At 45.7% G+C, this 14,071-nt stretch overlaps 1 protein-coding gene across 1 annotated transcript in view; it reads left to right on the forward strand.

Moving 5' to 3' along the window:
• Positions 1–1,828: 1,828 nt before the first annotated feature.
• Positions 1,829–14,071, forward strand: part of RYR2 (ryanodine receptor 2) — an 830,734-nt gene continuing 818,491 nt past the window's right edge. Inside the window, exon 1 of the mRNA XM_061404941.1 lies at positions 1,829–1,963. Coding sequence (XP_061260925.1) covers positions 1,916–1,963 — 48 coding nt within the window. The 5' untranslated portion in view covers positions 1,829–1,915. The remainder of the gene's footprint in view (positions 1,964–14,071) is intronic.

Raw genomic sequence — 14,071 nt, forward strand, 5'->3', positions numbered from 1 at the left:
CTCCGGGAGTTGGTGATTGACAGGGAAGACTAGCGTGCTGCGATTCACGGGGTCACAAAGAGTCGGACACGACTAAGCAACTGAACTGAACTGAGGAGTAAACATTCATGTAAATTATGCTTTAAGAATTGGTTAGTCTTTGGGACTTTGCTGGTGGTCCAGTGGTTGGGACTTTGCCTTCTAATGCGGAGGTGTGTGTTCAATCCCTGGTGGGGTAGCTAGGATCTCACATGCCTCTTGGTGGAAAAACCACAACACAAACAACGGAAATAGTATTGTAACAAATTCAGTGACGACTTCAAAAATGGCCCACATTAAAAAAAAAATCTTAAAAAAAAGAAAGAATTGGCTAGTCATTATGGGTCAATATACAAAAATATGTCAAGAACTTTGGTAATATGGTTAGTATCATAAGATAGAGCAGAGCATTGCTAATCTCACCAAGAGGGACAGTATTTATAGGCATATTCTTTATGTTATTCATTTTACTGGAAATATGCAAAACTGGCTCAGTAAGTATAAAGTTCATGAAAGCTGAAAATAGGATATAAGGTGCATAGAATCTACTATGCAGATTTTAGTAACTAGTTACATGCTGCAAAATGTGCAATGTAGGTAAACTGATGAGAAACCTTCACCCGACAGCGTCTGCATCTTTGGAGGATTGGCATTTGCAGTCTTTGGTTTGCATATACTTAAAGTATTTTAAATGAAGGGATCGTGCACTAGGAACAAGAGATAAGTGCTTTCCTGTCCAAATTGTCTCAGACCCCGCGTTTTCTTACAGCAGTTTGTTAAAACGGCAATTTGCTGGGTAATTGCACGGAGGATTGCGGGAACTACAGTGCTCGACTTTCTTCAGAAGTAAATGGCTGTATAGTGAGGACAGAGAGTACCATATTCCGAATTTAGACGGCCTCAATGATTCATACTGATATCTCATAGCTTATCGCAATCCATAGTTAAGCACTTCTAATAAACTCCGTCCGGTCTTTTTATACTCCAGTATCGGGCACAGGCATTCATCATGTATTTGTTGAATGAGTTTGTTACAGTTCTATGTATCATGCATTTTGTGTGTCTGATCTGTGAGGAGCATGGTGCACCGACACTAGATCCTAAAGAATTCTCATGATGATCGGGGAATAGAGCTAATCTAAATTCAAAAATCACCTTTACTTGGAGGTGATCCGCTCCGGCATCCGGGTGAAAGATGATTCTTGCCTGAAATCTGAAGTGCCGCGGAAAGTACTGTGGGAGTCCCTTCTGCTCCCACAGGAGAAGGAATCGCGAGCGCAGGTTTAAGGTCAGAGGCCGCAGGTGCAGGAGCCCAGGGAAACAGAAGGGCGCAGGTGGAAGGTTGCGCGCTCATCGGGTGCGCTCCGGCTCCGATACCCGGAGCGGCCAGTAAGCGGCGCTGGGCCTCGGATTTGGTGGCCCCGAGGAGCGGGCTGCGGATTACCTGCAGCAGAGGGGAGCCGGCGAGCTCCTCCCCGCCCGTCCGCCCCCACTCCCCGCCCCCACCGCGGCACTCACCCGGGCTCCGCCAGCTCAGCGCACTCGCTCGGAGGAGCCGGGGCCGAGCAGTCCGCCTGCGGCAGGCGGGGCGCGCGAAGCCAGCGCGGCGGGGCTGCGGGGCCGCTTGCCCGCGTCCTCCGGGCCGGGTCGCCCTCCTCCCGCACAGTGCGGCGCAGGGAGGCTCCCGCCTCCGCCGCCCCCGCCCGCCGGCCTCCTCCTCCGCTCTGCAGGCGGGGACCGCCTGGCGCTCGGCACCCAGCAGCCTCGGACCCCTCCCGCCCCCGGCTCCCGGCAGCAGGAACAGCAGCAGCAGGGGACAGAGCGAGGGACCGCCACCGCCAGCGACGCCGGGCTCCGCGGGGTTCGGGAGCCGGCCCCTGCAAGAAGGAGCAGAGCCATGGCCGATGGGGGCGAGGGCGAGGATGAGATCCAATTCCTGCGAACTGTAAGCGCCGCGCGTCTCGGGTTCCCCCGGAGGGGGGGCGGCTAGAGGGAGCCGGGGCATCCGCTGGCCGGCAGTCGGCAGTGGGACACGCGGGCGGGTAGGGGGCTGCCTCCGACGATGCGGGAGGAGGCGGGCAACTCCCGGGGGGCGCAGGTGTGCGTGCTGGGGCGAGGGAAGGGAGGTACGTGTCTGTGCGCCCGTGTGTAAAGCCCGGAGACGGAGCGTGGCCGGAGCGCGAAGAGCGGCCGGCGGCGCACTGGCTTGGTCCCGGGGCGCTGAGATCGGGAGCCTCGGAGCCCCGGGAGTCTGGGGACTCGGGGGCTGCCGATCCAGCCTGACCGGTCGGCGAGGCTGGGACTTTCGGGGCAGCCGGGGGCACAGTGCAGACTGAGTGGCCGTGGGGAGCGGGGACCGGCGGGGACGCGGTTGTTGCCCGGAATTCCGCTGCGGCGCGGTTTCTCGGCTTTCGGGCTAGACCCGCGCGCAGTCACGCAACCCGGGGATTCGCCTAGTTGGCGTGGCGGGGGTCGGGGAAGCGGGTGCAGGACGTGTCCTGAGACTGCCCCCAAGTCGAGGTGCTGCTCAGGGGAGGGAGAGTCGTCTCCGTGGACATCGAGGTGCCTGGGTTTGGGCCGTTGGTGGTGCTGAGACTGCTCGCAGAACGTGGAAGGGATGGGAAGTGAGTGTCTGTGCACGCGCATGCGGGGGCGGCGGGGGACCTCGCGAACGCGTCGTTCTCTAAATGTTGGCTTATTGAACACTGAGTGCAGCAAAGTGTGTGTGTGTGTGTGTGTGTGTGTGTGTGTGTGTGTGTGTTCGCGTGTGTGTAAGGGCAGGGAGGCTGTCCGGAATTTCCATACTGAGTGGCAGCAGGGAAAGGTTGGCTTCACACTAATAAAATTTTTTCTCCTTAAGTACCTCTTTGCACTGCTCCTTCCTGTCGCTGATGTGTCCGAACGCTGCAGATACTTCCCTGGGTGAGGCTTTGGTCCCCTCGAAGCTGGGACTGGAGAGCCCCTTGGCAAAAGAAAATGTCGTAACTTCTGGTTAAGAATCGCCGGGTTAGCGTTTACAGCATCCATTGGGTCTTTCCTTTCCCTGCACTTGCCTCCTCCTCTCCGAAGGATATTCCCTTCCAGGATTCCCTCCACCTCCCATCCCCCCGCCAAAGACTGCAGCTTCTCCAGTCTCTTCTTTCCCCAACAGTGAAAAAGCTGTCGCTGCCCACTTACAATTACCCCACAGTCACACACAATTAGAGCGAGACTTAGGTTTTGAAATATTAACCAGATAGCAACTTCTGGGTGCAAAAACAGCCTAGATGATGTATTTGGGTCCTGAACGAGTGAAAACAGTGCATTTGTCCAAGAGCGTTCTAAGTGGCCTGTTTTTCCATTTAGCTCTTCTAATTTTTTTTTTTTTTTTGCACTCATTTTTGCTTGGGGGTAGGGGCTTTAGAAAGAATAAAATCCAGGGTACACATCAGATTGGCCAGTGATTTGATCTAATAGCTGCGAGTCATGCACCATTACATATGCTCTTGGTGGTACTACTGCTCCACCACCCAGCTCTAAAGAACCAGTTCAGGAAAACCTTGCTCATCAGGAGTATTTTAAGCCTACTAGTGAGACAGTTTACCTTTATTTATTTATTTATTTATTAGTGGAAAACTGTCTATATGGTTTTCTAATAACTAATAAAAAGCCACATGAAAAGATGTTTCTCAGTACCGTGAAAGCTTTTGTTTGGGTGGGTAAAATATTTAGTTGCAGTGTAATCTCTAAGTTCAATTTTTTTTCATACTCCATAGGGTTAAAATTAGCTAGAAAATTTTGGAAGGCTCTGTGCACTCAAGGCCTTCCTGTAGGCTTAAATGTTAAGCGGAGCTCATGGAGGTGGTGTTATCAGAATACTTAATGGGGACCGAGGTAATGTGCTTGCTGATGGGCTTCTGTACATATAAAGTAATGTTAAGTCTGTGCCCCTGGACAGCTGCCTGTCAGCCCCAGCGACACCTTTGATAAGTGGGTCCTGGGTAGAGATCTGGCAGTCCTAGGCTGGGATTTTTCTTTTAATAAAACATCCGTAGGCTGTTGTGCTGATGATAAATGACCTTGAAGGAGGTAGCTTGGTGGAGCAGGGGAATTTTTTTGGTGTGGTGTGGCATGAACATCTAAATGGAAAACACGCCTTTCCCCCTAAATTTTAGTTTTAATACAGAATCTCTCAAACCTTTTCTCACTCCTCTGTCTGCCCTTGCTCCTTTCTATTTTATTCTCTTAATCTGAGAATGTTGTTGGTTCAGAAATGTTAATGGAAGTAGGAATGGAGAGAATGTAGTTCTTACCTTTTTTGAGGGGGGAGCATTTTTTTCTCTGTTTTTTTGGTAGCCCAGGGAGTATTAACAACGTGCGCATCTACATAAAATGGTTACAGATTATGAATAACTGTCCTGCTTAAAAAAAAAAAAAAGTCAAACTGTTAGTCATTAAAAGGCCATAATGGTGAATTGACCAGACATATCGTATATTCTGAGTAGAGCACCTTAAATATTTTCTTGGGTTTTTATTCAAGCACAGCAGTGCATTGTTGAATCTTTGTGTCCACAGAAAGATTTTCTTCTTCCGTCTTCTTCTTGCAGAGGTTTATGATCACTGTAAAAGAAGCAAAAGTAAAGCCTTGAATGGATTCTGTCCCTGAGTTATGTCTGCTGCTGTTAATTAATCAGTTAATTAATTCTTCATTTGTAAAGGGGAGTTTTGTCACTCTTTAGCCCCTGTTGGTCTCTCTCCTAGCTCTTTTCCATTATGCAGTTGTGAGTTTGCTAATATTCTTTTTAAACGCTTACACAGATGAAAGATTATCATCCATTCAGTGGCTTTCCCACCAGCTAGAAGCAAGCCTACTATGATATGTTTATCTGTGAGAGAAATTAAGAATATATACATGTAAATGCTGAACATGCTGGACACTTAGAAGAATCCTATTGTGAAATACATCTTCAGCCCATAATGGATTTTATTCACTATCATTTCCACACACAACCATGATTTGGGACGTGTTGTTTATTTTATTTTAAAAATATCCTTAGCTTACCAGAATAGCGATGATGAAATCCCTTAACTGTAAGCAAACTATGATGTAAAATACTGGAGTTGATTTTTCCTAAGTGCTTCGCTTTTCTTTCATTTTGTGTAAGCACAGAGGAGTTACTCTGGGGGTGTGCTGTGTATTGTAGTTTTGCATTTATGCAAAGGTTGAGACTTCAGACTTAATCCAGGTTGCAGAATTTCTTCTGATAGGAATGTGTCTTCCTTTGCAGAATGAAATATTTCACCATAAATTTCTTCTCAATGCTTCCACATCTGACTTGCTGTTGATAGGAAGCTTCTCAGAAAGGATTCAGCAATTAATGGTGAAAGAAAGTGAAAGTCGCTCAGTTGTGTCCGACTGTGTGACTGCAGGGACTGTATAGTCCACGGCATTCTCCAGGCTGCAGTACTGGAGTGGGTAGACTTTCCCTTCTGCAGGAGATCTTCCCAACCCAGGGATCAAACCCAGGTCCTCCCGCATTGCAGACGGATTCTTTACCAGCTGAGCCACAAGAGTGATTATAACGTGTAAATGCCAGTGTACAACTCAGGGAAATAGATCAGACTGGAATGTGTAGCCCCAGTTTATAGAGGTCCAGGCAGGTTAACTGTACAAAGTCAGCTGCTCAGCCGTGTGGAACCAAGACTAAAACTCAGATCTTAGGTGGATGTCTTTTCCAGGAGAGAAAGCCTGCTTTATCAGCTGCTGAAGTGTGTTTTTGGTTTACAGCGAAGAGGAGACACAGTCAGTTTTCTTAGCTATGGGAATGGCACAGAGTACAAACCAGATTCTGGGTGAGCACTTTTTGCTCCCTTGATAATGAAGGCATGAGGAGCTATCAGTAGGTATGCACTGTGGTATTTTCTTTTCTTTTCTTTTCCCAAGGAACTGTTGGAAAGCCGACCCAGGCTTATTTTTTTCACTTATTTTTCTTAATCTAGAAATTGGTGTGTGCACATTGGCAGGAAGGGCAGGATCTGAAACACTTAGGGCACTAATTTACTTGACATTCTATCTTGTTTGTCCTTTGGCTTTAGATAAGTGTTTTTTATCAAGGCTGAATGGCCAGAGAAAGGATTACTACTTCTGGGTGACTGTGCTTCTGTAAATAGCCCTTGGGGAAGAGGGAGTGATGACAAGGCACGCATTTGTCTCCCGAAACTCTGACATTATGGAGATTTTGTTAATTTAAAAAAACGTTTGTTGAATACCTTCTATGTGCCTGGCATGATGCTAGGTATTAAGGATTCAGTGTAAGGAAAACAAGTGGTCTGCAATTATAATTGCAAAGCAAAGATTTAGAGGCTGGCATGGAACAATTAGATGGAAAAAGCACATGTAGAAACGCCGAGATACTTGGGTAGGAAGAGACCATTGGAAAACATTACCCTGTCTTCCCCTGTGTCTCCTTCCCCTGTCATTATGCAGATAAAGAAAAGCTCAGAGAGGTGAAATGGTTTGGCCCAGCATCACACTGCAGATTAATGACTGTCTTGGTTCAGACCCCTGTAATAGAATACCAGGGACTGTGTGGTTTAAACAACAAACATTTATTTCTTATGGTTCTGGAGTTTGGTGGAGCCAAGATCAAGGTGCCGGCAGATCTAGTATGTGATGAGGACTCTCTTCCTGGTTTGAGATGCCTGTCTTCTTGTTGTATCCTCATATAGCTGAGAGAAAAATCATCTCTCTTATGTTTCTTCTATTTGCTTATTTTTAAACATTTTATATTAGAGTTTAGCAGATTCACAGTGTTGTGATAGTTTCAGGTGGACACCGAAGTGACTCAGCCATACATACACATGTATCCATTCTCCCCCAAACTCCTCTCACATCCAGGCTGCCATATAACATTGAGCAGAGCTTCCCTGTGCTATACTTGTTGATTATCCACGTAAAATACAGCAATGTGTACATGTTGATCCCCAACTCCCTAACTATCCTTTCCCCTCATCCTTTCCCTCCTGGTAACCATAAATTCATTCTCTAAGTCTGTGAGTCTGTTTCTTCTTGTAAGGGCACTAACACCATTAACAAGGGTCCCACCCTCATGATCTAATTACCTCTCCTACTTCCTGATACTTGTCCCCTTGGGAGTTAGGATTTCAACACAGGAGACTTGAGGGTATGCAAACATTCAGCCCATAATAGCAGCATTACTACTGCTACTGATGCTAAGTCGCTTCAGTCGTGTCCGACTCTGGGCGACCCCATAGACGGCAGCCAACCAGGCTCCCCCGTCCCTGGGATTCTCCAGGCAAGAACACTGGAGTGGCTGCCATTTCCTTCTCCAATGCATAGAAGTGAAAAGTGAAAGTGAAGTTGCTCAGTCATGTCCGACTCTTTGCAACCCCATGGACTGCAGCCTACCAGGCTCCTCCATCCGTGGGATTTTCCAGGCAAGAGTACTGAAGTGGGGTGCCATTGCCTTCTCTGATAGCAGCATTAGAGTAAGGCAAAGTATGTGACAATCTCTGAAGAATTGCTCATAATTCTGGATTATTAGCACAGCATTCTTTGTACAGTAGATCTACATCCACCTGTTCCATTTTAGACTTATTGTCACCTTCACAGGGTTCATTGTCTAAATCTGGCCTCTTGTCCTAGCTGCTGACAAGGACATTTCTTTCTTCCTTTCTAAAGTTGCAATCCCGCTTATGTCTCAGATCTCAGTACAGTACTTGCTCGCTGGTCCACGATGGGCATCTTGCATGCATTCCATCCTTTCTCTGCCTCCCTCTCCACTTGTTCCCTCTGGTCAATCTTGAATCATGCTAAGTTCTTCTGTCTTAAAATTCCTTTGTTTGACCCTAGCCTTCTTTCACCACTTAACTCCTTAAGATGTGGTCTCCACCCACTGCTTGTCTCCACCACTCCAGGTAAGTGTTAGCTCACTTCTGTTAAAATCACTTGAGTAGATGATATGACAGTAACCTCCTCTGTGCCAAATCTAAATATTCCCCCCAGTCCTGTTCCTTGAGACCTCACCAACTCTACCAACCTGGCTCTCCTTTTGGAAGCTCCTCTGTCTGCCTCTGGAGCTAGGATACATTTTAAGTTATTTTTGTAGATTTCCAGTCACACTTTTTTGGGGTTCTTTTCACTTTGTCTACTCCAAATCTTCAATTGTCCCCAAAGATGCTGTCCTATTTCTAGTTCTCACTCTTCTGCCTTCGTGAGCTTATCTGTGCCTCACGGTCTGGGATCCTTGGAGTAATAGAGTTTAAAAAGCGTAACTGTGGCTTCATCCAGCTCTGGGAGCCAAAGGAATGACACGAACTTTCCCAGTGCTGTTTCTTTGCATAGAAGAAACCCTCCCAGATCTGCTGGCCTTTGGACTCTCATTTCCAGCTGCCTACGGCCTGTTTTAACAGGCCTCCTACTCTGTACACACCATCCCCTCCTACTCTGTACACACCATCCTGAGTATGTGTGCATTCTGTCCCCCAGTGGCTCTTCTTCCCAGTGGTTGTGCATTGGCCAGTGGGTCTGGCTTAAACATACCAGTGTGATCCTAATCTCCAGAAAAGCACCTGAGTCCACCAGGACCTAGTTTAGGGACTCATGAAAGTTTTTAAAAAATTTCCTGAAAACCTAAAGATACTAAGTGCATTAGTTCAGTTCTTTTTGTTCCTCTCATTCTTTATTTGTCATCACCTCCCGTCACTGTTTCCCTGGCCACCTAGCTCAGGTCTAGATTTCTTTCACACCCCAGCACTTGTGCTAGCCCTCGTCATTCCCCCTTTCCCAGCCACTGCAGCTCACCTGGAATCCTCCTGCCTTTGCATCCCCTTAACCCCCTTGTGTTCCTTGCCACCACTCCTTGGTTCTGAATTCCGGGCACACACAGTCTGACTTCTCTCCTTGAATCAGAATAATCTGATTCTTGACACCTTACTTGGGTTCCCCATCATGCAAGGTCTCACCCTTGTGAGGAAATAATGAGAGGAAAGTGACTGAGACACGTGAACGAAGCAAGAAGGGGAATAGAGGAAGGGCTAAGTGAGTCTGAGTGATAGGGGCTGCCCAGGAGAGACCCTGGGTTCATTTCACAATCTGTTCTTCAAATAAGAAGCTTCTAGATGGTGAGGTGATTTCCTGGGCATTACAGGGGCATCTAGTGGAGAGATTTTATCCACTTACTTTCGTCTTCATTAATTATGAGAAGAATGTTGGGATGGGGACTTGGCCATTAAGTGATTGGGTAACCTTGGGATTGGTGAGGGTCCCATAAAAATTCTTTTGGGAACTGAAAAATGGGGAATTGTTTACCTCTGAGCGGCTCATTGTCTTGTGAAGAGTCCTGGGGTCAGCCAGACTCAAACCATTTAGAAGAATGAGTGTAATAAAACCTTGCCCTGGGACTGGCCATCACATTTTTTTCCCCACAATATCATCCATTGTCATTTATTTGTAATAAGCAGTCAAACAAATGCATTAGATTCAGAATCTAGAAGCTGAAGGATAGTTTCTTCTATATCTTTTTTCCCTTATGCTTTCAACAAATATATATTTTGTACCTATGATGCGCTATGTATAACAAGCACATCAGCTATTATTGTGGATTAAAAAAAATTTCATATGACCATTGGCTGCTTAGAAGTTCATAGACAAATAAAGGGCCCTTTAGCACAAGCATAGAACATCATATGTTAATAATACATTCTGTGAACAAATATTGGACATGCATACTTTGGATGATTCTGGGGGTCCCTGGGTATTTTCATCTTTGTGGATCACAGCATCAGCAACTAAACTCGTAGTGATGTCTTGCTCTCCAGCATCTCAGCTTTGAAGTGCTTCTCTGGCTTCCCTTTTTTTCCTTGGGCTGGTGAAGAATTGACCCATATTTCTGGGATTTCCTAAACATTATAGATAGTTGGCCTCAAAGCCCAGATAAAAAGCTGCTCTTCCTGCTTCCAGTGGCCCAGTAAGAGTCCTACAATGATGTTTCTTCTGGAAATCGAAACTTGAAGTTTTCCATGTTGCTGACTTGGGGTGTTCAGAGTTGCCTCTGTGCCCATTATCCAAGCAGAGTTCTGTCCACAGAGCAAGAACCACTAACACGTGTGCCCAGATGAGACCTCCACTAGGCAACGGTGCCTGGCACCTACTGTCGCCAGGCAATCGTCAGTATTTGCCAGTTTCTTGAAGAAGAACTTAACTCTCACTGGGGAGCCAAGGCAGATGCAGGGCACAGTGGGTGGAACAGTGGAAACAGTGTCAGACTTTATTTTTCTGGGCTCCAAAATCACTGCAAATGGTGACTGCAGCCATGAAATTAAAAGATGCTTACTCCTTGGAAGGAAAGTTATGATCAACCTAGATAGCATATTGAAAAGCAGAGACATTACTTTGCCAACAAAGGTCCGTCTAGTCAAGGCTATGGTTTTTCCAGTGGTCATGTATGGATGTGAGAGTTGGACTGTAAAGAAGGCTGAGTGCCGAAGAATTGATGCTTTTGAACTGTGGTGTTGGAGAAGACTCTTGAGAGTCCCTTGGACTGCAAGGAGATCCAACCAGTCCATTCTAAAGGAGATCAGCCTTGGGTGTTCCTTGGAAGGAATGATGCTAAAGCTGAAACTCCAGTACTTTGGCCACCTCATGCGAATTGACTCATTTGGAGAAGACTCTGATGTTGGGAGGGATTGGGGGCAGGAGGAGAAGGGGACAACAGAGGATGAGATGGCTGGATGGCATCACTGACTCGATGGACGTGAGTTTGGGTGAACTTCGGGAGTTGGTGATGGACAGAGAGGCCTGGCGTGCTGCGATTCATGGGTTTGCAAAGAGTCGGACACGACTGAGCGACTGAACTGAACTGAACTGAACTGAAAGTCTGTGTTTATTTTACACACACAAAGACATTTTCATGTGGAAATTTTGGTCACACACACGAAAGAAAGATATTTCATATTTATTTTATGGAATATTTCAAAATATTCCATATTTCTTTTTACCAAATTTTGATCATAAAGTACTTCAGGGACACGTACAATTATGATCCCATCGGGTAGAACACAGTCCTTTCAGAGAAGAACAGCACGTTGAAGGATGATTAGGGTACTTGAAAATGTTAGCAGGGACAGATACTCGCCCACACTCACTGAATTGAATCCTTGGCACTCTTTTATCTCTCTCGTTATAGAATATTCCCTCCATCCCCTTTGGTCCTGGACACATCTGACATGATGTCTTTTAAGACAGTGCCCATTGTTGGGAGTTATGATCGGCTTACAAGTTCTGGCTGGTAGGTTCAGTGACATGTCAGGAGAACATTTCCTCTTGAGTCACAGACAAATGAAAAGCTGGAATGAACTGTTTCTGATTGATGGCTGTCAAAGAAGCTTAAAGCCTCCAGTTCTACTGCTGTCCTCTTTGTGACAGTAAAGGGGACCATCATCTCCTGAAGACGGGGTATTATTACTGAGTTTAAAAGTCTCGCTGCTGCTTCAGAGAAGTGCATCGCTCAGGAAAGCCTGCAAATATTAGCCCAGCTTGAGTCCTGCTCATGCAAAAGAGGATGAATGAATTGGGAAAGGAGAAGCAATAATTGTGGTCCCATCCCTTTCTGCTCCAGTGTCCTGTTTTTTCTTTATTTTTTTCCCTGTGAGGCTGCTTTAGTATCCATCCACCTGTCTGTCTGTCTATCTGTTTGAGGTACAGTTCACAAATACCATTTTATTAGTTTTAGATATGCAACATAATGATAGTGATATTTGTATATATTGCAAAATGATCAGCATGTTTGGTTGAACATCCATCACCACATGTAAAGATTTTATATTTTTTTCTGTGATAGGATCTTTCCTGTGATAGGAACTTTTTTACACTCATTTCACATGCTAGCAAGGTAATGTTCAAAATCCTTCAAGCTAGGCTTCAATAGTATGTGAACTGAGAAGTTCCAGATATACAAGCTGGATTTAGAAAAGGCAGAGGAATCAGAGATCAAATTGCCAACATCCTTTGGATCATAGAAAAGGCAAGGGAATTCCAGAAAAACATCTATTTCTGCTTCATTAACTATGCTAAATCCTTTGACTGTGTGGATCACAACAAACTGTGGAAAATTCTTAAAGAGATGGGAATGCCAGATCACTTTACCTGCCTCCTGAGAAACCTGTCTGCAGGTCCAGAAGCAACAGTTAGAACTGAACATGGAACAAAAGACTAGTTCAGAATTTGGAAAGTAGTATGTAAAGGCTGTGTATCATTACCCTGCTTATTTAACTTATATGCAGAGTACATCATGTGAAATGCCAGGCTGTATGACTCACAAGCTGGAATCAAGATTGCTGGAGGAATATCAACCTCAGATATGCAGATGATACCACTTTTAATGGCAGAAAGTGAAGAGGAGCTAAAGAGCCTCTTGAGAATGAAAGAGGAAAGTGAAAAAGCTGGCTTAAAACTCAACATTCAAAAAACTTAAGATCATGGCATCCAGTCCCATCACTTCATGGCAAATAGATGGGGAAAAAGTGTAAACAGTGACAGATTTTATTTTCTTGGACTCCAATATCACTATGGACAGTGACTGTAGCCAGGAAATTAAAAGATGCTTGCTTATGGAAAGAAAAGCTACAACAAACCTAGGCAGCGTTTAAATAGCAAAGATGTCACTTTGCCAACAAAGATCCATTTACTCAAAGCTGTTGTTTTTCCAGTAGTCATATATGGATGTGAGAGTTGGACCATAAAGAAGGCTGAGTGCTGAAGAATTGATGCTTTTGAACTGCGGTGCTGGAGAAGACTCTTGAGGGTCCCTTGGACTGCAAGGAGGTCAAACCAGTCAATCCTATAAGAAATGAACCCTGAATATTCATTGGAAGGACTGATGCTGAAGCTGAAGCTTTAATACTTTGGCCACCGGATGGAGCTGAAGCTCCAATACTTTGGCCACTGACTCGTTGGAAAAGACCACGATGCTGGGAAAGATTGAAGGCGGGAGGAGAAGGGGGTGACTGAGGATGAGATGGTTGGATGGCATCACTGACTCGATGGACATGTTTGAGCAAATTCCAGGAGATAGTGAAGGACAGGGAAGCCTGGTGTGCTACAGTCCATTGGGGTTGCAAACAGACATGACATAGTGACTGAACAATAGCAACAGGTACTTTTAAGATCTTCTGTCTTAGCAACTTTCACACACAATACAGTAACATCATACTGACTGTAATCACCATGCTTTACATTATATTCCTGTGTTAGTTGCTCAGTCGTGTCCGACTCTCAGCGACCCCATGGACTGTAGCCCGCCAAGGCTCCTCTGCCTGTGGAATTCTCCAGGCAAGAATACTGGAGTGGGTTGCCATTTCCTTCTCCAGGGGATCTTCCCGACCCAGGGATTGAACCTGGGTATCCTGCATTGCAGACAGATGCTTTACCGTCTGAGCTACTAGGGAAGCCCCTAGTATTATATTCCTAGGAGTTATTTATTTCATAACTAAAATCAAGGAGGTTTGTACCTTTTGACTTCCTTCATCCATTTTGCCACCACCCCCCCTTCCTCCCTCAGTTCAGTTCAGTTGCTCAGTCGTGTCTGACTCTTTGCGACCCCATGAATCGCAGCACGCCAGGCCTCCCTGTCCATCACCAACTCCCGGAGTTCACTCAGACTCACGTCCATCGAGTCAGTGATGCCATCCAGCCATCTCATCCTCTGTCGTCCCCTTCTCCTCCTGCCCCCAATCCCTCCCAGCATCAGATAATGAGTCAACTCTCCCAGCATCACAGTCTTTTCCAATGAGTCAAGTCTTCAACCACCAATTTGTTCTCCGTGAGTCTGGTGGTTTTGTTTTTGTTTTTAGTTTCTCATTATAAGTGAGATCGTACAGTATTGTCTTTGTCTGACTTATTTCACTTAGCTTAATACCCTCATGGTCCATTTGTATTGTTGCACATGGCAAGATTTCATTCTTTTTTATGGCTGAATGATATTTCATTGTGTGTGTATTTGATTCATGCATATAAATACTCAGAAGTGGGATTTTTGGATCATATGGTAGTTCT

Source organism: Bos javanicus, chromosome 28 (assembly GCF_032452875.1).
Source record: "Bos javanicus breed banteng chromosome 28, ARS-OSU_banteng_1.0, whole genome shotgun sequence".
Taxonomy (NCBI): Eukaryota; Metazoa; Chordata; class Mammalia; order Artiodactyla; family Bovidae; genus Bos; species Bos javanicus.